A 26866-nucleotide genomic window follows, 5' to 3' on the forward strand; every position below is an offset into this window, starting at 1 on the left:
TAGAAGGCATAATCTGCAAAACTGGTTGCACGAGATTTGGAGCGGATTCTATTCTACCTTACAGATCAAGAAAGCTGATAATCAAATTGCAATTTCAGGGAAGAAAACCCGGTACATCTGACAGCTATCTAAAAATGACATATAGAACATATTTGCACTATGTTAAAACAGTGTAGTGAGATTTCCCTCAATACAAAAAGTAAATGAAGGCACATAAAGAACAAAGATGAAAAAATTGGAAATAGTTTATTTGCTGCATAAGGAAACTTCTTGTAAATTACATATAAAGAAACTTGCTATGCTGTAGTATATAATTTTCAATATTCCACAAAGATTATTGTAATAAATATACAAACCAAAACAAAGTAGAAGACTAAATCCATCAGGCAACCTACAAAATGGTTCATCAAGTTTTATACTTTGCAGCATTAGCATGCTTAAAATCTTGTTGTTCGTTTTGAAGTGCTGCAGCAAAATTCTTTTCACATTTCTTTGGAGCATTTTCAAAACCTTCTAACTAGAAAATACTGTTCAGAATTAGCAGGCATTAGTTAAACCACCCAAGAAAAGTAACACCAAGGTCTAACTGATGCAAAGGTGTGATTTTTCTTTTTGCTTTTAAAATCCATTTTAGTTTTGCCAGGGTTAGGAATTATCTGATGTAAGTGCACTATGAGTCCAGTCAGCCTGAGGCACTGCTGACTCTTGTCATATTATGACTCTATATAAACTTCATAGATTATATAGCTCTGGAAGATTTCTCTATTAGAGACATATCCACTAATAGGAATAAAACAAATACCATAGTGAAGCTGCAAGCTTGTTAGAATGGGTGTACCCTCAAGTGCAGTGTGTGCTTAGAAACATTTTCCCATAGTTTCATACCACATCAGGCATTTTTATTTGACTTTAAATTTAAAAGTGCTGACAAAGGCTTTACTGATGTCCCTGGCCTCTAGAAACAACACGTAGAAATTTTTGACACTTTTTGGTGTTCTCTGCCTATCATTTCTACATTTTTTGAAACAGCAGGCTGAATTGCATTTTACACTTCACTGCTCTGGACCACACTGACAGACAGGTCTATTATTCCATACAGATCTTTTACAAACTGAAAACACTTCACTGGGCTTCACTATTACTGAATACTTGGGGGTACAGAAAGAAACTCTCTAAAACACAATTACCTAAAAATATTTGTTAATAAGCTTAATGCAAACATTATGTAGAAAAAATGGTTTAGTTACAAAAAAATTCATTAGAGGGCCAATAAAAATATACTGAAGAGAAGTTCTTTACAAAAGTGAGGTTAGGAAGTATGAGGCATTGACATTCACTGTAAACATCCTGTGTTCACTAGAATCCCTTGTCTAAAGTATATGTTCTGGTTTTGTTCCTGAGCTTCATGGCCAACACTTGCATAGATAGCTAAACCTATCATAAAGGGTTGTTTATACAGGCGTTTCTGTACTGCTTTGTACAGAACTCCAATAAACTAATGATTTCACCTTTTGAAATAGTTTTATCCCCCTACCACGCAGTTCAAGGAAACTATGAAGCATGGTATGATTTTTGTGTACTCAGTGCATTGGATGGGTTGGGATAGCTACCTTATGGTGTGTTAATCTTAAATAATATTACACTAAGAAATGTAGCTGTCTGATGTTCTGGCTTACCATAAATATCTACTTCTGCTCACTGCTGCAAGGCTCACTTCTGCTCTGCCAAAGACTACATATGGCAAAATGTCAGGAATCTGAGTGCTACAACATCAAGCAACTAAGTTACTCCGTGTTAATGAGATGCAATTTATAAACAGTACAGAAGACCTCATGGAGAATTTCAGCTTTACCCAAGCAACACAAGTGCCTTCCTCTAGATTAACCTCCCTCTATTGGAGGAAGCTAGAAAGTACTTTCAGGGTAAACATGACATGGAGTGGCCTAAGTAAAAAGTCTGAAGAATTTACATTTTGGATATGAAAAGCAGGCATGTGTTTAGTTACTGCACATGCAAATGCACATAGGAAGTGGTAGAGACAGACAAACAAATCCACCTCACAAACAGCACAATAACACAAAAGCAGCAAATTGCCAATTTTAAATCTTATGTTAAGGCAAATCTAGATAAATACCCATAACAGGATTAATAAAAATGGGGAGTTTTCCTTGGCTTTTTTGTTCACTTTTTCTGTGACTGGCTTTTACACATCGATAAAATTTGTTTAAGCACTTTCTGGACATCTTCATCCATTTGACCCTAGACAAGGGGAGAAAGAAGAAAAGATGATTGAATTTAAGCATGTTCCTACTCTTTAAGAAGATTTACAAACTATTTTGGAGGTACAGTAATCAGATCAATTTCCCAAAAGGAAGCAATGTTAAATTTGTGCTTTAACAGTTGTACCTTTTGGGTAAGACATCTTAGATAAAACATGCAAAGTTCTTACTAGATCTGCAGAAGAAACATCCTTCATTAAAATACCAACACTGTGTAACTGACAATACGCAACCATACCTGCACAGCATAGAGAAGATGCATCCTGTAAACTGAGACAATTTCCTGATGTTGTTTCTTTGTTTCCTAGAAAATAGTTAAGCAGAAAGTCACAGAGCATTCAGAACTGTTGAATTCAGAACTCCCCAGCTAGATTCAGAGAGCTCTGGGGAATTACAAACCATAGTCTTATGCATGCATGGAAAACCAGCTCAGACAGTACTGTGCCACTAGCCATCCAAAACAGAATCTGCTTGCAAGTGTGGTCCACAGAAATGCTGTAATTCTACCCAACCCAGTAAAAAAGCTGGTGAGATGACATCAGTTTTAAGAAGCGCTGAGCTGCAAAGATGTGGAATGAGCACATACTCTACCTCGGAGCTTATTAGCAACCAGAACTGAGGAAAGCCAACAATATTCTGATAAATCAATCCTCAGCTGCAACTGAGCTCTTCCCTGAAGTCAGTGACCTATCTGTCAGCTAATGCCTTCCCAGGGAAGAGGAGGTGCTTACAAAGGTCTTAACCCATGAAATCCTCAGTTAATTACTATATTTAAAACAAGGAAAGCCAACCTCCTTTTTCATGATCACAGACTGCCACATCCCAGAAGCCATCTTTCCAAATAAACGTCAAGCTGTTAGGAAAGCTAGCCTACAAGAAGGAAAGAATGCTTCTGTCCTGCTTTAAATCCTACCCACTTTCCTAATGTGTTGCATATCTTTGCACCTTACACTACTTTGCTTGTCCATGAGCAGTGGGAGAGGAAGGGTCCTTTTGGACTTGGTGGACTGGGTTAAGAACCAGTCTGGGCCTTTACCCTGACAGGATGCAGTGTTTAACCGCCTGCCTACTTATTTCTCCCCACTGCAAGGGAATTTTTCTGGCCCATATGCATATTGATTCTTCTTTCTGTCTGCTGGGGAAGGTAGGAAAGCAGACACTAGGTAAAGCCATTTAGCATGTCAGGCTGGGAATTCTCCTTTCAGAGTTACTCCACAGCTCTCAACAAAGGCCTCTGGTGGGCAGTACCTTCTTTTCACCCTCAGCAGTGAATTATGGTGCTCCTTTGGACAGGCAGGCTCTCGGAAATAGCAATTATGACTCAACCCAGCTTAGAAGACTGGATCTTTCATGCCCAAACAAGTACAATCTTAGAAAAAAAATCTTTAAGCAGTTCAGAATTTCAGAGAATAAACTGTGCTCTCTATAAACAGATGGATTTGCTTGACTTGAAACTTCACACCTTCAGTGACTATTTTGTTCCAGAAAGTCAAAGTTATTTTAGCTTAAAAAACCAAAAAGACTTCAGCTGATGAACGTTCATTAGAAAACACACAAATCCACTGCACACTGGCCATATTTTTCACAAATCAGGGTCTCAGCAGCAGGTCTGGTCACCACATTCCACTACAAGTACAGGAGCTTTACTCCACTATTGATCTGAGGAAATATATTGGGGAAAACACCTTGCTTTAGTTAGACTGTTTCTAAAGAGCAATTTGTGACCTGCAGATTCCTAAATGTTTCAGAGAAATAGACAAATTACAGAATTTCTGGATGAAAATGCCTTTCCTTGTACTCATTGCTTGTGCTGCACTTTAAATAACACAGAGCGAAGAATGGCACGCATATCTTCAGAGAACTGAGAATAATGGTGGGTTTACAAATTATTATACTTACAGTCAGTTGGTTTTGCAACTGCTTCACTTGTTGTTGTAATGCCTCCAGCTGCTGGCTTTGTCTTTTGGGGGCACTGGTCGAATAGGAAAGCTGAGAAAGGCTGTTCAATGCTTCTTTTAATTTGCTAACTTCCTTGGACATTTCATTGATCTAGAGAGGCAAAAAATAGGTTTTCATAAAAAGCTGCAAGGCATACTGTATTCTTGTGGGTCTCATCTTGGGGTTATTTGTGACTTAAATATAAGACATGGGGAGAACCAAGATGTAAACTCAATGGACAAAGAGAGATATCATGTAAGCAAAGGGTTACAATGCTTCTCTACCCCCCCTCCTAGCCCAGTCCATTCAAAATGCATTCCTTGTTCTGAAAGCCAGCAATATTTACAAACAAGGACTGCATTTACCACCTTTACAACCATTGCTGCTGAACACAAGAGAGAAACATACCAAACACAGGCCAGCTATTCACAGCTAGCAAAATACATAGCTTTTTATAAAGAAATTTGTAGTGACAGATAAGGTAGTTGCAGAGGAAAAATAGTCAAGTCATGCTAAGGTTGAGACAATATAGTAAAATCAGAATAGTGAATTTTTGCTCCTTTCTGATCTTTTGTTTTCTTATCTCATCTGGAATCTCCTCCTGCTGTAAATCCCACTTCTTTGACTTCGGTTGCCTGAATAGTGTGAACCCAACCTAAGCAGAACTTAAAAGAGGTAAAATGAAAGATCACGCATATCTCCACAGGGGAGGAAAACCAACTGTAAAGTCAAACATATTGACAACTTCTTTCACTTTGATATCTGAGTTTTTAGCTGGGCAAATGCACTCAAAAGTTACTCCACGCCTTGACACTTGACACAACATCGTATATTAGGTGACCCATGTACCATCCAAAATGTTCTGCAGTCTGAATTCATGTACTGCCCCTCCACTGTACCGAATCACTAACCTTTTTATCTTTATCCTCTTCTAGTTTTGATGAGCTTTCAGAATATCTTTTCATTTCAAGAAGATCTTCTTGAGCTTGATGGTACTTTTGGTGAAGACCAGTTACCTCCCTTTCCTTTGCTTCAAGCAGAGTATGCATACCTTCCTTCTCTTCTTTCAAGTGCAAAACTTCATTTCTCAGTTGCATAGCATCTAAGGACACATTTTCCTTCTCTTGGATTACATCCTTCAGTTTGGATGACAAAACACTAACTTCACCCTCCAGTGATGACTGGAGCTTTTCATATGTTGCCTTGGGTACCATGGCTTCATTAATTGCAGCTTTTTCTTCCAGTAATTCCTTCTGTAGGTTTCTTACTTCACTTTCCTTGTTGGCAAGCAATCCTTTGAGCTCATTTATTTCTTCCTCCATTTTCTTTACAGTATTTCTGAGTGCACTCATCACCTGATGGTGTTCAGTAATTGGCAAAGAGTTTTGTTTCTGAGCATCTAACAGTTGCTTTAGTTCTTCTGCTTCATCTAATACTTTTGTGTACTGGGATTTCATTTCTGATAACTCATTCTCTGCTTTGTATTTCAAAGAATTTGTTACCTGCATCAGTTTCTCATGTTCATCTCTAGGAATGTAGTCCAAAGCTATATCATCTAAAGTTTTTCTCTTCCTATAGTCTTCAAGCTCTGTTTGTGCTTCTTTGTAGGACTGAGACAAATCACTAAGTTGTCTGTTGAGCTCATCTATCATTCTGTGCATCGCATCTTTCATTTCTCCAGCTTCAGCACTAGACTCCAACTGCATCTGATTTGTCAGCTTGTCCTGTAGCCTTTTAATTTCCTCTTGCCCTTCTTTGTACCTCTCAATCAACAATGCTTTCTCTTGATTAATGTTATCAATAACTGAACAATATGAATTCTTCATTTCCTCACACTCTTCCACAGACAATTTGCTTGCCACATTCTGCTCTCTTTCTTCAAACTTTTTCTGTAGCTCTCTCACTTTCTCTTTTTGTCTTTCACTTTCCTCCAACGCTCTCTTCAATTCTTGCTTAAGCATTTCAACTTCTCCACATGTAACCTTCAACCTACTCAGATCAGAACTGGTTTCTTCACTTTCAGAGGAAACAAGACCCAGCTTCACTTGCCTTTGTACATTCGAAACCTCCTTCACAGCTTCCTCATACCTGTTTTGATTTTCTTGGAACTTCAGCTTAAGATCAGAATCATTTTCTGAAATGTCTGTGCTATTTAAATGATCTTTTTCTAGGACTCTAGACTGGACCTGAGCTTCTACATGCTTTCTTTTGGCTTCAGAATTCTCTGATTTCCTCTGCACATCCTTTAAGTCTTCCTGGAGGTACTTCATTTTTACTTCACTGGGGCTTGTCAACTTTTCTTGAATTTGGGTGGCATTTATTGTAGACTTCAGCTCCTGAGCTGAGAACTCATTTTGTCTATCTGCTGTTTGCTCAAACTCTGTTTGGGTTGACTGATAAGATTCTGTGGTTGAATCCACTTCTTTAGGTGCTCTTTCCTGTGTAAAAAGAAACCCGAACAATTGCACAACAAAAACAAGTACACGAGTTTATTTTTTAGAATAGAGTAAGCAAGGAAATCTTGCCACATCCTACAGAGACAGGCAATTAAAGCACCATGGAAGAAAGTTTTCGAAAAATTCAAAACTCAGCTGATCCCACTTAGTCATTTACAGCAAGAGAAGGCAGTAAGTGCCAAGCTCCTCTGAAAGTCTGGGCTGATCTCCATAAACTAATAATCAAAGCTATGCAAATTAAAATTCTGCTAACACAACTGTTAACATCTTTTAGAATGTGGTTATCATAATTAACAATGTCATTCAGTAATTTATGGGAAAAGCGAGAACATCAAAACACTGATTTAATCCTTTGAGGCAGAGTGTTTCCGTGATCTTACCACCAGCAAGATTGTTAAATTATCTTCACAGTACATCTCTCTAAAACGGTAAGCAGCTCTTTGTTCTGCTAGCACATTAAGAGAGCACTAGTACAGCACAAAAATACGCCACCTGTAATTTGTCCTGCAGCTCTTTATTGTGCAATGTCAAAGAAGCAATTTTTGCTTGCATCAACAGAAGTAGATCTTGCTGGTCAGCTTCAGAACTCACATCCAATAAACTATCAGCACCTTTGGAAAAAAAAAAAGATTCAAAAGCTTTCAAAAAGCTGAAATGCTAGCTAGTTAGTTATTCTAACCTTTAAAATTAAACAGTTTGTTCCCATGACCACTAAGTGTAGTGAGCAAGCAAACTGTTCTAGAAACTGTTTCCCCAAAAGTGTGTTAGATCACCCAATGGAAGCACGAGGTTTTGGCAGGGAGCTGCTAGTGAAATTACAAAACATTACTCCCAATACTTATTGCGTCTCACATTCTAAGTGGAAAGGCACAGAGGATTTGTGACCAGATTTCAACATTTCACACCACCTAAAACATCTAACCAAATATGAAAATAAGGATTAAGTGTTATTGTATACCTGTTGTGCTGTCACTTAGTCTGTCTTTATTATCTCGATGCAAGGAGCTGAATTCTTCCTGCTGAGACACCAAAAGAAAATGCTTTCACAGGAAGCAGATGTAAAGTTGGACAGTTCAGCAAAGAGAAGTATAGACAGTATAGATCTTGCTGGATAAACCCTGGCAAAGTGGGTTTCTTTTATTTCTGGGGTCTTGTTTAATTGTAGCATGTGGCCAGTATTTCAAAGTCTGCTAAAGCCATTCAAGTTCCGTTGCTCAATTCTCATTAAATATTAATGAAATATGGGCAACTATCTCATAGATAGTGTGAAGGCTGCAGTCCCTGTGATAAATAATAGCAATATATTGTCATGTATTTAAAAAAGAAGTCTTCAATACCATAAGGTAAAGATCAGACAGAACACACTCAATCATTTCCCTGATGTCTTTTGGTGAAAGACATCAGTACTTTTTGCATTGCAGAACGCCGTGGACTTCACTGGTATTAGGTCATGATGTCTCACAGCGCTAATACTTCCATAACCATATTCTTAAATACTAATTTATGACTAATTCTATTTACATATTCAGTAAACATTAAAGTAATCCACACTTGCTTTATAAATCACATTGAAACAGATTTGGATTCCTTTTTGTTCCTAAAACTCACTTAATTAATTCACAGGAGACTCTGCAGTCAGCAAAACAGATGTTTAAAGAATATAGATTATTAAGATACTATACTTTCCTTCCCTAAGCTTCATAAGAACAGAAAACTGATACCTTGCACACTTGGTCACCAAAGAAAGCCTGCCCTTTGCCAGTCATGGGAGTTGAAGTTGATGAGTGCAGAGAGGACAAATCACTAAGCTGTAAAAGATCTTATGTAAATAGGGATGTATACATACGTGTACATATAACTACCTCTCTAACACATGCCCATACACACACACATATATTAAAGAGTACTTTTCCCTGTACTAACATAAGTCACAACTCTAGGTTTGTTCAAAGAGCAGATCTAATTATTCAGTGCTCTCCTGAGTCAGTATTACATATGCAGTGTAGCTGTTATACAGGTAACATTCCAGTTCAACATTAAATCTAACTGTTAAACTGCATTTTGATACTATATAAATCTACTTAAGTATTTTACTTTCATATGCATATATGCATATAATAATGTGTACATATATATGCATAATTAAAATATACATAAGTATTTACTTATGGAAGTCAACAAAACCAGGAGACCTTCAACTTTAGATGGAAGATGCAATTGTACAGTAAAATTTGTACAGTTGTATCTTAGACCATGCTGTATTTCAAGCAATTTTGCCTAGTTAACCAAACCAACATGTGCTTTCACGGTGTCACCCCAATGTCAGGAAAAGCACTCATGGTAAGACAGGCATATAATATAACAGTGACAGAGCAAATCCAGCCCACATCATTCACATAATGTTCAAAGTGCTTTTCACCCCCTAAAAGCATCTCAAAATTGTTCTTTTCTTTACCTGAATAGGACTGATAGGAGGAGGTGGGGCTTTGCGTTTTTTTGGAGTTCCACTTCTTTCTGAACTTAATTTAGAGCCTTGATCATGCTGAAAGTTTCACCAGCCAGAAAAGGTAGGTTTGTTAGTTTGGTTAGTAAAGTCCGAGCAAGTTTTTTATTAAAAAAAAATAAAAAAATCCCACATTAATATCAACTTTAGCAGCTCATGCAGTGCCTTATTTTTTTTTCTATTGTAAAGACTACATCTCTGCTAACACAAAGATATTAAACATGCCTGACAAAAAGAATCTGCCCCCTTGTAATCCATGCTTCAGTGAAACCGAACAAGATTTAGTGAAAAAGCAGAAGCTGACAATAGGTTTAGCACTAGTGATCTTAAATACTTCCATTCATACATAGTCCAGTCATGCCATTTTTAACAGCTACCATCTTTCCTCTCCACCAGCTTCTGCCTGAGCTCCCTGAAAAACCCACCTCTCCTCTCAGAGAAGGAATGAACAAATGCATTGCACCCTCATCCACTTTCCAGCCACCAGCAGGTCTACAAGGTCTACTTGCACTCCAAGATATGATACTAAATAAAAAATGTAAGAAACTAATTTAGTTGCCTAAATCTGCTGGGATTCTCACAGGTAGGGGTCTCCAGTAGGATGTAACTGGGGACAACCTTGAATTATGAGTTTCAGAAACAGAGAACTTTTCTAGATCCTCCCTTCCTTTTCTCACTGAGGGTTCTGGCTGCTGTTACAGAAAGAAGCTAAGTCTAAAGGCAATGTTCCTGAAACACATTTCTTAAATAAGCAACAAAAACCTTTCACATCACGGAGCAGTCAATGGCAGTGCATCTCACAGTGACATTTACTAGTGCTTCTAGTCTCGTCAATGACTCTTTTGTCTTAAGTAACAAGCCTATATAGCCCAAGTATTTTTAAAATCAAAAGGACAAATACCTGCTTTGCTTTTGTTGGTGACTTTGTATCTGTGAAGCAGAAAAGAAGTGGAATTAAGAACAGCTATGAAAGAAAAAGTTATTTGCCATTCCTAGCACATCTCTCAGCTCTACTTCCCACACCATAAATACTTTTTTTTGTTTTTGAATTCCTGTCTGAAATCTAAGAAGTATACTTTAATTTCCTAATTCCATTTGAACCATATCCATTCTCTGCTGCTTTTTGGGTTTTATACTGAGATAAAGGCTTGTGACAATTCTTATTCTACTATAGTCTTGCACCATTTTTGCACATTAGCTTCCTACTTTAGAAATCCATCTTTGTTTGACCGTAAAAGTCTGTCTGCATTAGTTCCTTCTCCAACCCTTCTACTGAGGAGCTATATATTCCACTTAATGTTTCACATAATAAAAAAGGACCTCTTCCAAATTGTATGCAAGACTTCACAACGCTACTACATCAGCTTAAGTTTTCTTTCTCCAAAACACCTCTTTTTGCCCTGGTCAGTGCTTTATCCCATGCTAAATCTTACCATCTATGGCAAAGACCACATTTTCCTGCTTTTGGGAAGCCTCAGACAGACTATCTTAAACTTGGCTTTTGAAATTTTTCTGGCTATCTTATGAAGTGAATTTGTTCATTGCTAAATATACATGTAGCCAATTCAAGAAGTGACAAACTGCAGATCAGCATGTCTTACATACCCACATCCTGAGATAACTTTGATGATAGGAGATTCTGGATCCCTGTATTCTCGGAGAGCTTGGAGTAATGCAGGGCATTCTGTCCAAAGACATCTACTAAACTGACATCTGCACCTTTCCTAAGGAAGGCTTCCACCATGTTAATGCTACCAGCTTCACAAGCCACCATCAAAGCAGTTCTGGACAAAACAAACACAGAGTAAGTGTCAAGACTGTACTCTTTAAGCAGCAGCTCATTTTTCAGGAAAAAGTGTGACATATTGTGCAATAAAGTCCAAGATTTTATCAATACGTGTATTGACACACACATGTAACTGTTGTTTCTCCTCACAAACACCTGCCTGCCCCTCCTCCTCTTCCCCATACTCCCCAGCTGGACCTTTTGCAAAGACCTGGCATGCTTTGCACACATCTCCAAACATTTCTAAAAATGGGCTCCTGAGGCTAAGAGGAGAGTCATAGCTAGAAATGGCTGCAGGATAAAGTCAGACTATCAAATCTCACTGCGACACTCTAATTACAGCTCTTCAAGTGGTGGTACAACATGAAAATATTTATTTCACTGCTGCTCTCCTTCATGTGTTACTTTTAAGACAAAATAGACAAACAGATTTCAACCAAAAAGCCAAATAAATCTCAAAGATCTTCAGTGAGACTGAGAGATGGGTTTCACGTCAAATCCCAAGCCACTTTGAGTTTTAGGGGGGAGAAAGTTCATTAGAGCACAATCAATTCCATCTCCAACACAGGGCAGCTAGACAGTGCCAGATCTTAGAGTAAGGGTAGCATACAGAAGGAGTGTTTTCCTAACAGGTTGTATCTGTTTTTCTCAATGACTTGTAGGAGTCATGAGAGACATACAGAACACAGAAACCCCCACCTTTTAAGCATGCTTTAATATTGCTTTCCTGCTTGGGCATAATTATCCCTTCTTAACATGAAAACATACCTAATAGGTTGGTCAAGTTCACTGGCAAACACATCCCTCAGTGCAGATATGAAACGGAAAAGTTACTGCAGTGATAGATACCTAGATTTGCTAGGTATGAAGACAATCATTTCACTGATGAATTAAATGTACTCCCTGTAATAGGCAAGCCCTGGAGAAGTGATGGCTGTTGCACTGCTGTGCTAAAAAGTAGTGCTGAGTGGCAACTTGAATAACACTCCCACAGTCATAGGGATGGCTTTAGATTATCAAAATAATTCACTTAGTGTGGACAAGCTAGGAAATTGGAGATGCCATTTTCAAAGGTTATCCCCTTCCTCTTCCAATAAAGCTTCTCCTTATTCAGTAAAAACTTAACCACTTCCGTGAACAGGAGATGCAAGAGTAGTCACTCTCTTTACCAGAAGGGAAGTGAGAAGTAAAATGGTATATTCCATGTTACATCATTTTCTTGCTTCTACACACAGTACTTCCTTGAAAAAGAAAATATAAAAATGCAAGTCTGTCCTATCTGACAGAAAACGCCTTAATCCAACTAAACAAGAAACTCTTGGCATTGTCTGTTGACTAACCAGTAGCTGAGTGAGGGGAAGGCAGAGGTCCCAGAGTGGGCAGCACCTCAGGTTCAAAGCACCGATGACACCGTTCAAACCAACCAACATGACAAAGGGTTTTTCTTTAGACAACTTAAAACACAGAGTGCACTAATAAACTTTGGACTGATAAAAAACAAGTTAGGGCCAGTCTTATCCTCCCAGGTGTTTCCAAAGAACAATATGGGCATTGTATCACATACACCTGATAATAATCTTGATTATTGTAAGTGCCAAGTCTTCTCAGCATCCTGCTTTACCTTCACAGTTTAACCAACTGTTTATAAAACAGTCTATAACTTTCAAAGACTCTTGAACTTCATGAGTATCATCAAAAGAAGTGCTTTTTTCACCACAAGGATCTTGCTTTTTAAAAACAGTAGGTAAACTGTTTTTTTTTAAACACACTAGGTATCTACTAACACAACAAAACAGCAACTTCTAAGACAACAGCAACTCCACTCTACTCTCAGTACAGCTCTACTGTATTTTTCCCTTGCTGCTGTGGCTGCATTATGGTAGGAAAAAGAACCCTCCACGGATGTTGCTTCCAAGTAACAGTTTTAGGATTTAAGTTGGAGAAAGAAACTCATGCCAAGAGCAGAGCAGCATTTAAAACTGGGACACATACAAAGTGATGTGTGGTTAAGTACTATCAATCAGATTCTTGTAGGAATTATTGAAAAATGGGATTTACTGCTCTGGTAGCCCATGGAAAATCTTAAAGGCACATCTAGTTTTATAGTTGCATAGTTTCTGTTTCACCTTTCCCTTTAGGCAGAATTCTGTAAGTCTTCTCAACAATCAGGATATGCTGTCTAGTACAGAAGGCATTATTTCACATAACAACAACTATTTTGGGAAGAATTTGAGACGAGAGCTTCATTTAACAGTCAGCCTTGGGGAAGAATTAACATGTTAATCTGCTGTACCTTCCATTTTTATCCCTGGTGTTGATGTCTGCTCCATGATCTAGAAGGTATTTGCAGACTTCCATGTGACCATTTTGTACTGCAAGCAGCAGAGGTATGTTCCCATCCTAGGAATGCATTTAAAGAAACTATGAACAATAATCCATCCACTTACAAACATCACTGAGAATTAAAGGTCAGCTATGAACTTTCCTTCTATATAGCACAAACAAGGCGCTATCAGTACATTTTTCTCGTGTACCATAAATGTAGCTGGGTTTACTTTAATTCCTTCCTTGACCAGTGGGGATGCAAAGCATTAGGATCAGGAATGCTTTTTGCTGTCTGTACTCCCTTTGCTGTTTGCTTAATGCTATAACATGATGATTTTGGAACTACACAATACCTTTAAGTAGCTCCACAACAAAACCAAGAATTTTAACTAAGTACAAGGCAAAAATACAACATTTCATATAATCACAGAATAACTTAGTTGGAAGACACCTTTAGAGGTCATCTGGCATTTCTCCCCCTCTGCTCTCAGTTCACAGCTAGGTAAACTACAAGGTACAGTACATTGCTCAGAGACTTGTCCAGTCAAGTTTTAAGCATCTCCAAAGGCAGAGACACCATGATGTCTCTGGGTACCAGTTCCAATGTTTGACCACCTTCATGGTGAGATTTTTTTTTTCCTTAGTACCTAACTGGAATTTCCCAATTAGGTCCACTGCCCAAATTCTGACTGTTGCTTGTCATCATTTTGTCATGCACCTCTGAGGTGCGTCTGGCTTCCTCTTCCCTATGATCAACCATGATTGAGTGTGAAGTAGACACTCTGGAGGGGAGAGCCACCCTGCAGGAAGATCTGGATAGGCTGGAAGAGTGGGCTAACAAGAACCTGATGAAGTTAACAAGGACCAGTGTAAGGTCTTGCACCTGTGAAAACATAATCCAGGAGTGCAGCTCAGGCTGGGATCCACCTGGCTGGAGAGCAGCTCTGTGGAAAGGGACCTGGGGGTCCTGGTGGACAGGAAGCTCAACATGAGTGAACAGTGTGCTGCTGCGGCCAAGAAGGCCAATACAATGCTGGGTTGCATCAACAAGGGCATCACCAGCAGAGACAAAGAAGTCCTTATCCCACTCTACTCGGCGCTTGTCAGGCCACGCCTGGAATACTGTGTACAGTTCTGGTCCCCGTTAAACAAAAAAGACGTGGACAGGCTGGAAGGGGTCCAGAGAAGGGCCACCAAGATGATCAAGGGTCTGGGAATCCTGCCATATGAGGATAGGCTGAGAGACCTGGGCTCATTTAGCCTTGAGAAAAGGAGGCTTAGAGGTGATCTTATCACCATGTACCAGTACTGAAAGGGGAGCTACAAAGAAGATGGAGACTCCCTTTTTACAAGGAGTCACAGGGTGAGGACAAGGGGTAACGGGTACAAGTCACTCCCAGGGAGATTCTGATTGGACATGAGAGGTGAATTTTTCACAATGAGCACAGTCAATCATTGGAGTAATCTCCCCAGGGAAGTGGTTGACTCTGCTATGATGAACATGTTTAAGACTCAGCTGGACATCGTGCTGCGTCATCTTGTCTGGATTGTGCTAGAAAGGTTGGACCAGATGATCCCTGAGGTCCCTTCCAACCTGGTATGCTATGATTCTATGATGCAGCTGAAGACATTTTGAAGATACTCCTACAGCATTTGCTTCTTAAGACTGAACAAACCTTTTCTGCCTTTAAAACCCATCTGCTGAAATTTTAGGTCTAACCTCTGTGACAGATTTTTTTAGTAGAAAGATCAGGTAAGAAGGAGACAGATCCAAGTAAAAAACAAACAAACAAACAAGTTTAAATGTTGTTATGGTTTTTTTTGCTTTTGTGCCTGATTTCTGTCAGGTCACCTCCCTTTATCAACAGGGTGTTTCCTAACAGGTAATTGCATCATTTTGTAGATATTTCATAACAGTGAATGCAGTGTCCCTGAGCCTTTAGACTACACCAAGTATATTTTTTCCCCTCAGGCTTATCATACTCTGGCTGGGCTTTGTGAGCATTTCACAGCACGTGGCCACATAATAGGCCTTTTCCAAAGCCTACTGGAATAAATGGAAAGACTTTTAATCATGTTTTGAATATATCAGAATTGATTCTAGTTACTTGTAACAATGTCTCAATTTAACAAGCAACAAATCCTGCCACTACTGTATTAGATTGTGAAGTACTTCCCCACCTCTGCTATGGCAAGCTGCAAAATGAACTTCCTCTGCCAGAGAAATTAAAGAAGAAATATAAGCATAGTATTGCTTTGAACTGCTGCACCTGAGACTGACTGGAGTGGAGGGTGGTAAAAGCTCTAAAGTAGACAATGGGAGAAGAGGTACGTACCAAATCTTTGATGTTAATTGGACACTTGTGTTCACACAGAAGCTGAACTGCCTGAAGACAACCACATGCAGCTAAAAAACAAAAAACAAACAAAAAACCAAACCAACCAAAAAAACCAACAACAACAACAAAAGAGACAAGCACGAAGGTCCATTAAACCTCATTTTCGAAATCTGTGTTCCACACTTCCACTGGTAATACTGCAGCATTACAGTGGTGTCCAAGAAATTAACCTGTATTTCTCTGTTATAAGCAGGAAGGAGAGAAAGACTAAAAGGATGAACAGCAAGCTGTATACAGAAATACAACCAATATTCATGGTCCAAATTAGCATGAGAAATTATAATCTTTAAAGGGCTGAAATCAGAATCAACCTTATCTTAAGTATTCCAATGGCTCTGCACCTGCAGGTGTGAACTTGTTAATTGTAATTAACTGAAATTCAGTATTCACAGCATTCCTCTAAAAAACACCCGAAATTCAACAAAGAAGTTACCTGCATAATGTAAAGCTGTTTTCCCGGAATTGTCAGTGCTGTCTGCTGGACATTTACTCTGCACAGTTCAAAAAGGAGAAGAAAAAGCAATTAGAGAAACACCAAGAAAATAAAACATACATTTGACGCTAACAACAAAGTGCTGGACATCTCTGAGAAAAGTCTTATGAGCTACTCCAGAAAGCTCAGTCCATATAATAATAAACAAAAAACACTATAGAAAGGCACAGATTTCCTTTCTACCAATCTTGTCTCTCCTTTCTTGTTACCAGTTTACACTGAAGCTGTAGGAAACACTCATGGTGAGGGCGATATTCCTAAAAAATGTTATAGTTTTGGAACAATTTAAATCAGGAAATAAAAAGGAAAGAAACTCTCTCCTCTGCCTCAGAAAAGCTTCATATTTTACATTACAGTAAGAGCTAAAGGAATCACGTTCTAAGGCAACTAGTCTTGAGTTATTTCTGTTGAAGGCAGTAACGCTTCATTTTCATTTGTGAAAACTAAAGCATTGACAATCCAGTTATATTTGGTACTATTATAAGCCATCAGCTACTACTGATCAATCTCGACTTCGAAGTAATAAATACGAAAATATCAAATTACAAATCTTTATCAAGTCTTGTTTTGGTACAGAATATTTTAGTTTCAGTTTACAGCAAAGAAAGAAAAAATATCACCCTGAAATAATGGACTTTAAGAAACAAACATTAAACCCTTTGACTTTCAAATACAGCCCTGCTTCTAACTTCTATAATTTCCTAGGAAAACAGGTTCACGGAAATTCTGTAACAAAAATGTCAAGATTCTGCCTGTGTAAAATAATTATTTAGCCTGTTTTAATTCCACTCCAGCATGTCAAGGTTAGATGTTCCTCACACATACAAACAGGCTATATCACAAAGCCGGTCCACAGAAGCAAGAAAGCAATCCAAAGAGCATGAATTATTGGAGAACATTACCAATGGGTTTGCACTTACAAACATATTTAGAAATCTGCATATTGTAATAAAATTAGCAAAATACCAAGAAAAGCACTCTGTGGTTATATCTGGTAAGTGAATGAGTAGCAGATACTTGGTATTAAACACACATCTAGTTGCTGAGTTGATCATGCTGCTGCATGCGATACCATCAGTGACAGCTTGATGTCACTGTTTATGCTATAAATGGGTTAGCATTAGAAGTAGTGGGGTTTTGCCACGAAATTCCGAAGTGGGGTGCCTCAATGGTTAATGATCACCCCTTTCAGGTGTGCAGGAACAGGGGAGTCCACTTGCAATGAGTCTGGAGGTGGGAATCAATGAAATTGGATGCAATATTGTCAGAGACGTTGACATTGAGGGGTCAGTGACAGCACAACTGAATAGCCCTGAGGTAACTGGGGAAAAGGAATTTGAAGGTTGGGATATGGGATCCATTCTCTTCCTGTACCGCTGTGCTCAAGCAGGGTTATTATTCATTATTTCATCTGTAGGCTGAGCCACAGTCTTACTGATAGCCCCAAGCTCCTAAATATCTGTCCCATTCCTCTGACCACCTCCACCAAAATTCACCTGGCTTTCTGAAATGGAGCAGAGATGGACAATGCCTCTTCTTGCTCACTAATGCAAATCTTCAGCCTCAACACCATGAGAATCTTCTCTTCATCTTCACTTTTGTTTTTCTTATTTTCTTTCTCCATTCTTTCTACTCCCATTCAAACCCCTCACTATCCTTTGCCTCATTTCACTGAGGATTCAAGTATTTCCATATTTTAGCATCTAAACTACTTCTGTTTCTTCTCCTTTTGACTTTAAACTTGACAGAGATTTCTATGGTCAAGAACAGACAGAAAGCATTCCAATGGAACAATATCAAAATCCCCCCCCCGAACTGAAAAATCCTTTTCCCCTATACCTCTTAACCCATCTACTTTCAAGCCATCCAACCACACAGACAAAGCACAGGAGCTGCAACCTGCTTGAAACCCAACCCTGCCATGTCAGACCAGCTGCACATGGAAAACCATATTTGTGGACCACTTAGGGAAGATGCCAGACCGTTTTCTATCATCCATTCACAGTTTCTAAAAGGTCTTTAAACTCAAGCACCTCTCTTGATTGCAAAGAGACAGGACAACAGCATAGCAGTGTGATGCAGATTATTATTATGCAGGAAATGTGTCAATATCTAGAGGAACCAATCTAGAGGAACAAACGGAAAACTTCAAAAATCAAAATTAATTTAATTTTTACTTTACCTGAAGTAACCTCTTAATGCAATCAGGGTGGCTGTTCTTTGCTGCAAGATGTAAAGCGTTGTGCCCTAAATGAGTACAAGCAAAGCAAATTAAGTATTCAATCACGCCAAAGCACAGGAATAAACTCTTCCATGACAAAGGCAAAATTTTGAATTGTCCATCTTGTTCCTATCACAACACATGAAAAGTAAGGGTAGGGAAAACAAAATAAAAATGTACATTCATCAGAATGTATTTACAACAGACTGTTGTTCAGGCAGGTAACAGAATAATCTTAATGTCTAGCTTCATATAAAGGAACAACACAAACATTGTGCCAGACTATACCTTGGCAGAAGTACGTCTAAGATTGCGCAGTTATGTTTTGTTTCTTAAAAAAAAAATTTCCTATATTACTCAGCCTCCCTTGCAGAGAGATGTCTGTCAAGTGTGTTCATGATTTCTTCCATTTGGCAATGAAAAAGGAACCCATCACCAAGAGCAAAACGAGCCAAATTTACCAGCTACCACTACAATGAATTTGTATCATCCATGGAGTACATGTAGAAGAGGACTCAGAACACAGGCCTACTTCTGTTTGCATCTAACAGATTCTCTTTTCTGTTAATTTATTTAGTATCTGTGAGCTCATATTTAGCTATGCAATACAGTGATTTACTGACTATGGATTTATGATGAAAGACTGCAGTCTCTCCTCTAGTTTCATCTTATAGAGCATATGAAAAATTAAGGAGGCCAAGACAGCAAAAGAATAAATTATCCATGTAACTAAGAAAAGAAGGAGCCAAGATTTAGTACTCAATACAGACAGAGCCACTTCTGACAGCAGAACGTCACTGTAAATAATGTGACTATTACAGATGAGGCTTTCCCTAATGAATACTGGGTCGACACTCTCAGGTGAGAGCAGACAACCTCTTATTATCCAAACAACTAATAAATCCTGAAGCAAGATGAAGTATGAATTCTGAATAGCAGTCTGTATCAGGTACATCTATTCTCTTATCGTTATGTATAATCTGAATGCTTCTTCCAGTGTCACAGACACTTCCTTATAGAGGCAAATCATTTCCATGTATGACAGAAATTCCCTCAGGCTGCAATCGGTGGCCAAAACAGAACCCGTGATCCCAGAGTTTACAGATCATTACTGGAGAGACAGAATGCTGACAGCTCATTCAGGTGACTCTAGCCAGAGAAAATGCTGGGCACAGATTCCACAGACATGTCAACTGAAATCTCTTAAGAAGAGTTTGCCAGTTTCAAATTCAGTTCCCATCATTCTCCTAGTGGAGCAGTAATTAAGGCATAGGACTTTTGAGGGCTGAAACAGCATACTTAATAGCTCTCAGCTCTGTTTTGGCCTGTATCAGCTCTTTTCACTATGTCATAATCCTGAGGAAATGTCTTACTGCAACTCCTGTACAGTTAATGGGGTTAATAGCTTGGATACACATAAAAGCAACACCGGAGATCTTGATTTAACCTATAAAAAGCCTCAACTGAAGTTAACAAAGAGTTGGGGGAGGGGATTTTTTTTTTTTTTAATTTAAAAATAAATAAAATAAAATAAAAAAAAAATCAAGCAACTATTTTGCATCCGGAGTCCACTATAAATGCTGCCATTTATAGTATTAGGGCAAAAGTTTTTAAGGGCTTTAGAATCTGAATTCTATGTCCAGAAAAGAAAGTATGCCTAAACCTGCAATTGTTACAACTGCTTCTCCTGCATGCTGTGGGGCAAAAAGCAGTGTTGTCAAATCTGTAGTTGTACTCTGCGCATCAAGAACTATATAAGCAAATTGAGTATATTAGTGTAGCTTCACAGAGGCATACCTGCACCATCTTGGGCTGTCACATCTGCACCATGTGTCACCATGATCCTGAGGCACTCTGCATGCCCTTTTGTGGCTGCCAGGTGAAAACTGGAAAAGAACATTTACATGTCACTTTTCTTTTATCAAGACCTCCTTTCTCTTTCATTCACAAACCGAGTACTGGTAAGTTGTCCCCTCCCTGTCCTTAGATCTTTTGGCATACCTCCACTGCCTCCCAAGAAGATAATAGCTCTGAAAGTGAGAAGGCACATCAAAAAGTTTTTGTAGTCATACTTTTACATGGCTGCTGTCTCATTAACCCATGCCATATACCTTATTGTGCATCTCGTCCCACCCAATTTCTAAACTAACGTCCCTAGTGATGTAATAGATCCCCATGGAATGCCACGGCTTGGGGAATTAATGAAGAAAACATTCACAGTGACTGACTTTGCTCTAGTCATTCTAGTCAATCCTGATTTCCCCCTTTCAGTGGACAAAATTTAGTTCCTCTAAAAGGTGATTCAGCTCCTAAATTAAACTACATCAAGTTGTGCTTCTGCACTGTCCTTTACAGAGCTCATCTTTCTTCTGTGTAGAGGGGGAAAAAAAAACCCTTAGCGTTTGTGAGTATCATCTGGAGAAATCAAAGCTACTGGACATTTGTGAGACTATGCTAGAGATGTGTTTTTTCAGCTTCTGGTTTTGCTTTTCACCTCAAGCACCTGCTTGTTTGAACAGTGGGAAATTGCAGAGGTTACGAACCACACTATGGCAGGACACACTTAACAGCGTCAATTACCAAAGATATAATTGCGGAACAAACCAAAGAAGTTATACTGAATGCAGCCTTTTTACAGCTGAAGGTTCGTGTTTGACATCCTTGGCACCACAAGATTCAGAGAAGCAGTCCTATACGCATGCTGCAGACTTTATTTTGCTGGGAAGCAAAAATGAAGGAAAAGCTTCTGAAAACAGAGAAGTTTCTATCCTCCTGATGCATATCATGCCAACATCAGTGAGTCTCAAGATATGGGCACAGTACAGGCAAACATACTGCTTCCCCGTGGGTCCTACTAACATTAGCTTGATATACAGAGCTGTCTTCCAGCAGGAGTAATGCAAAAAACAAATTCAAGACAAAACACTTTCAATTACTATTAAATTGCATGTGAAAAGTTGGGACCTTCATCAACATGCCCCAAACTGAAAAAAAACCCCAGTATTCCCAGGATGTTTTCTACTATCTTTCAAAGGAGACGTTCATTTCTAACATCATGCACCCCAGTGTTAAGGGGATTTTCCCCTTGAATCTAAAGGGAATGTCACAAATCATGTAGCCACACCAACTACTGTATTTAAGAGTTTACATTTTCAACAACTGCTTCCTTTAAATGTTAAAACTAACACTGAAAGTTCAGCCTGCTAACCAGGGAAACTGGGAATAACAGGCAGGAATGAAACAGATATTTCTGGCACATAGTATGTGAACTGCAACACTGTGTTTCTCTAAGCTGTAGAGTTCTTTGCAGCCTTCTTGAAAACTCAGCAGAGAAAAAGACCTACAGACAAGATCTGGCAAAGGGTGGAGAATTAATCAAAACAGCAGAGCTCCTGGAACAGAGTCCTCTATCAAGTACAGCAACTACCTCACTTCCTACAAGGAGTCCTTCCACACTGGCTGCTGCTGATTGCAAATGGCAGACAAGCAGCGCTTAAGCTTTGAAACTTTCTCTGCAAATACAAAAATACCCTGTGCGCTCATCCTCATGCTTACTCCTGCCATAAACAAACTGAAGAGTTAACACTTCCAAAAGCATAAAAAGCTCTGCTGCTGGCTGTTCTCTAGTCATTCAAAATCAAAACTTCATGTACTTCGTGACGAATGCAAAGTTGTGTAAACATTCTTCTTTAGAAGAAGAGGTTTCTCAGGCTCTGGGAAAACGGCTGGGGGAGGGACACAAAAGGAGTCTGACAAATTCCAACACCTCTAATTTAGCCAGCACAACATACCAGCAAATACCGAAACACATTCAGATCCATTTGTGTAGATACACAGTACAATCAAAGTCACTTAAATATTAGGAAGGCTGTGAAGCATGCACTTGGCTCACTTACATTTGACAATATTCATAAGAATAATAAATACCTGAATAATAATAACTTGGCTTAATCTGGGACACTGAGGTTTTATGGACAGACTGTGTAGGATGGTGCCAAATGCAACATGAATACGCAAGTGCAAAAGAAGTTTTGTTTAGGTAAAATCAGAGTGCAAAGAAAGTATCAAAGAGAGAAGAAAAACTTAACCCCTTTCAGGCTATGCGCCTATGAACACATCAGTCCCACCAATGCAAATAATTCCCATGGCAGTTCCTCAACAAGTGGTCCCACATACGGATGCTTTGTTTCATGTGGCCAAAAACATTTTCAAGAAAGAAAGGCCTGATTAAAAATATTGCTTCTCCCAAACTGATGTGATGAAAGAAACATCATCTGTAAGTAGTACAGGTGGTGTGAAACACGACAGAACATGTACGAAGGATGTAAAGATCTAATGAGAGCAAAAATATAGACGCTATGTGGAGAGTCCCGTGAAGAGAGAGGATGATAAGGTTTAACTCTCAGTCATCCATACAGTGACCTAAGCCAAATAGCATTGGGCTGCTACAGCTCCCTCCCTTGCTTGCTGCGTGTCCCCTCGCTACACCCTTGCACTGCTACCATCTCTCACATAACCTTGTAGTGAGATATTTTTTCTTAATAATCTAAAAACAATTGGGAGGGGAATGGGGGACATGGTTAGTTAGCTGCTGGTTTAGTAAACTGAACTGGCTTACCAGGAAATCAGCCCTACTCGTGATGGAGAGGAGAATGACTCCAGACGGATGAACCTATTACAGTCATATTTAAGTCAGAGTATTTACAGAGCCCTGGGCAAAAACTTCCCCTTGGGGAGTAATTCTAACTGATTTTAAAGTTAATAGCCCCCACTTTTTTTTTTTTTTCTTTTTTTCCTAAAAAAACCCACAAAATCCAAACACTTTAGTAGTAGGTACTGAGGGCTCCTGTGTAGCAAGGGAGGCTTTTGAAACAAAGAAGCCTGTAGACATTAATTTCAGTACAGAGTAATTCTTTACAAGCTACATAAACTTCCCTAAAATATTTGAGGCAAAAGCTGCAGGTTTCCAAACGCTGGAGTTCTCACCATCTGGAAGCCTTAAGCAGTGGCGCATTTTACTTGCATCTTTCATGAATAAACTTCCCTTGATATGAAAGCAAACAACTTTTCCTCCCACTTCCTGGTTGTGCAATGACTTAGGCAAACAAAAACAAACATGTAAGGCTTGATTTGGAGCAAGGGCCACACTGAGGGTTAGATTCTCATTCAGCCTAAAACCCCATTTCAACATAGTTCATTTTCCCCTCACAATAGATAAGCCTGTTTCTACCACTTAAAGCCACATCTTGATATCCCAGCCTGAACTGATTTGAGATAGATTTATTTTATTGCTGTAAAACATTTCTATTCTTCCTGAGGGGTGGGACTGTCTTTTGTTATTGTCTCCAGACCTTTAGGTGCAGCAGAGGAGCAGCTACCCTTCCCAGTGGTTTTCTCATTGGATCCAGAAACGAAGCAGGTCAGCATTTGAGACCCACCTCTGCAGCAGCTGATAAAGATCAGTTGGTTGACACAGCTTTTTCCTACTGGGAATGTACAGGTCTCATAACTACTCAGTCCTTAACACGATGAAGTAAAAAATGTTGTTCTTTGGGAGGAACACAAAGCCCCGTTGGAGTAAACAGGCCTTGAGCCTAAGAGTGAATACACTCTTCAAAATTTCATCAGATTTGGGGTCAGCTGGAGAACAGCTACAAGACTATCACCTCAGAGTCCTGTCAGCACCTCAAATTTCCTGACCACAAATGTTACTCAAATAACATTTTCAAATGCACCGATAGAGAGATGCTTTTTATGAGTGCTTGGTGACCGAACAGAGTGAACAGCTGTGTATGACATCCCTGAACTAGTTTTAAACAGCAGCTTACTTACACGTAGGAGATGTCAACTGGTGAAGCACGTGCAACTGTCCTAAACAAGCCCATCCCTTATTAAGGGCAAAGGACCTTTTCCATGGTTTCGTTATAAAGTCGAGCTAGCAAGGGAATGGAGACTTCTTCAATTAGTGTCTGACAGACAGAGCATAAGAGCTCAGATAACGCTGGTCTTCGCTAAAAGGCCGAGAATGAGGGTTTCCAGAAATTACTTCAATGCCAGACAGTCTAACTCAAAACAGAAAAGGGCTGTAATTTTTACTACTTAGCTCACATAAAACATTTATTTACAAATCATTTCACCCCAGGTAGAACAGAATTAATCCACATTTAGAGGTTAGACTTGTAAAAATGGAGCTAATTGAGTTTGCTAAGGTGGTGTTAGCAATAAGACATGGGTCTGCCATATCGAGGTTCTCTGCTTAACCATTTGCACAGCTATATCCTGCAAAATTGAGCACAATCCTCTTACTGAATGTTATTTTGACAGCTGGCTTAAAACAACTGGGTGGTCCATATATTTAGGGAAAATGCTACAAAAGTAGAGTGGAACATGATAAAATAAGAAAAAATAAATATGAAGTCTTAATTTAAGACAGTAACCTTCTAACTAGGAAATTCTCATCTGTGAAGAGAAAAACAGAAAAAAAAGGGCAGAAAAATTACACCCAATCAGGGGGCTCCATCTCAGTTTGGCAAGGTCATACTCCAGCGTCGTTTTCGAGACAGGATCAGCATTCTCTATAACACAGATTTTCTCCAGGCCCTGAAAGGAGTCTGACACATTACTTACCAAATCCAAAGCAAATAAAGAACACGGTTGAATTATGGATGCTAAGTGAATATTGTATTTGCTATTTTCTATTATGACAAACATGGAACAAAGTCCAACTTATACGCCAGCATATATTCCATTGTTCTCTGCCACTTTAATCTGAGTGCTCTGAAAATATTTTAAGTGCAAGAATGTTTGAAATACACTATGAACTCACATACACTCATTGTCAAGGTTTATTTTGAGTAAAAACATCCCTTCCCAAGGCAGATCATTCTTCTTCATTTTCTAATGTACGTCAACTCTTTGTTGACTTTTAAAAAGTCTGACTTGTCTGCCAACAGTTTGATGATTTATAGTTTCCCGACTGACCAATACCTTCACACAAATAAACAAGATTGATAAAATAAAGATACAGAGCTGCTTGGAGTCTTTGTAATGCTGACTAAAAAAAATATAGAAATGGAAGATATTCAAGCTTTGCTGCTACCAGATCAGACAGGCAAGCAATTCACCAGCTATCTCAGTCAGAAAGAGACCCACTGGTAACCTGGCTGATTTTCTGCACTGACTTGAGGTTTTACACATTTTAGAGGCAGCACCTAGTTTACAGTGTCTGTTATCCCTCAAAGCCTCAATTTCCACTTCAGTAAAACCAGCAAAAATAAATACATTAAATGATATCTGGCTTTTGATTGTTTTCCACCACAGGCTGAGTGGCAGAAGTGCTAGAGTGCCCAAGACCTGACCTGGAGGAGAAAGGGCTGTGAGTACCACTACAGCAGCATATTCTGTGCGTGAAAGAAGTGCCTGCTGTCACTCAGGAGGAAGTCCAGTGTGGTCTCCTCTCACATGTGGCACGATGACCAGTAATTAGAGAAGAATACAGTTTATTCTTCTGTGAATGGTTTGACATTTTATCAGGAAAAAACCAATGATGAAAGTAAGCCTTTTAAACAAAACAAATTTTTGACACATCCTGAATATAATTCATGGAAAAATTATCACCTTCAGATTCAAAGATTGGGAAAGTCCCAGAATGGTCCTGAAACTGGAGGTGTTTTCTGCCTTCCTCTGCCAACCCAGACAGGGCTCTCAGAAAACTAGTAACTCTCTGTTCCAGCAAGAATTATGCTTCCATTAGCAGTGCCTGCCCATTTCTGATTCTTCCTTATACCAAGACATGTAGGTAGGTACCTGTGTAGCTGGTGAGCTGATACTGGGAACAAAACCAGTTGAAAACCAAAGCTGCCTTCCACTGTTTCATCACACAGTCACAGATGCGTGCACCCTGTCAGTGCAGAGGAAGGAATAGGATGTAGAACTTCACCTTAAACCTAAAAGCTAAGATTAAACCATGAATATTTCCCCATGAAAGCCACAGAATCTTCATCTTTCTCTGACTGCATTATCAACAGTAAGTCACTCATTTGAGAAGATATAGGAGATATATAGGTTGTCTTAAGAACAACCAGTCATTTAATCACGGACGAACCATCCAGATGTTTGGAAAATCAGGCATCTACAGTTACCACTATCAATATTTACTAGTTCTTTAGTTTTTTTATTATTTTTTAAACAAATACAAGCTATAGCTTCACACTGCACCCATTTCATCTCCTCCTAAGAGTAAATGTAATAAATGCAGCTTTTCATTAAATGCTGGCAGTTCATGTCATAATCCTGTCACACACATAGAATCACAGAATCATAGAATGCTTTGCGATGGAAGGGACCTTTAAAGGCCATCTAGTCCAACCTCCCTGCAATGGGCAGGGACATCTTCAATTAGATCAGGTTGCTCAGAGCCCCATCCAGCCTGGCCTTGAATGTTTCCAAGGATGGGGCATCTACCAC

General features: G+C 39.1%; 1 protein-coding gene across 4 annotated transcripts in view; it reads right to left on the reverse strand.

Annotated features, from left to right (window-relative positions):
• Positions 1-227: 227 nt before the first annotated feature.
• The window catches only part of RAI14 (retinoic acid induced 14), an 87989-nt gene continuing 61350 nt past the window's right edge, over positions 228-26866 (reverse strand). The window contains exons 4-18 of one of the 4 annotated variants that reach the window (XM_087773277.1): positions 20198-20286; positions 18362-18426; positions 16120-16177; positions 15624-15694; positions 13256-13362; positions 10782-10960; positions 10078-10106; positions 9129-9215; positions 8395-8481; positions 7632-7689; positions 7166-7284; positions 5129-6655; positions 4179-4328; positions 2518-2583; positions 228-2259 (exon numbers count right to left, since the gene is read on the reverse strand). In XM_087773277.1, coding sequence (XP_087629403.1) covers positions 2182-2259; positions 2518-2583; positions 4179-4328; positions 5129-6655; positions 7166-7284; positions 7632-7689; positions 8395-8481; positions 9129-9215; positions 10078-10106; positions 10782-10960; positions 13256-13362; positions 15624-15694; positions 16120-16177; positions 18362-18426; positions 20198-20286 — 2770 coding nt within the window. In that variant the 3' untranslated portion in view covers positions 228-2181. Of the gene's footprint in view, positions 2260-2517; positions 2584-4178; positions 4329-5128; positions 6656-7165; positions 7285-7631; positions 7693-8394; positions 8482-9128; positions 9216-10077; positions 10107-10781; positions 10961-13255; positions 13363-15623; positions 15695-16119; positions 16178-18361; positions 18427-20197; positions 20287-26866 lie in introns of all 4 variants that reach the window. The other 3 variants (XM_087773276.1, XM_087773279.1, XM_087773278.1) reach the window with 3 other exon arrangements.

This window comes from Nipponia nippon, unplaced genomic scaffold (genome assembly GCF_047370975.1).
Source record: "Nipponia nippon isolate SJK-2023a ecotype South Korea unplaced genomic scaffold, ASM4737097v1 scaffold_39, whole genome shotgun sequence".
In the NCBI taxonomy this organism is placed as follows: domain Eukaryota; kingdom Metazoa; phylum Chordata; class Aves; order Pelecaniformes; family Threskiornithidae; genus Nipponia; species Nipponia nippon.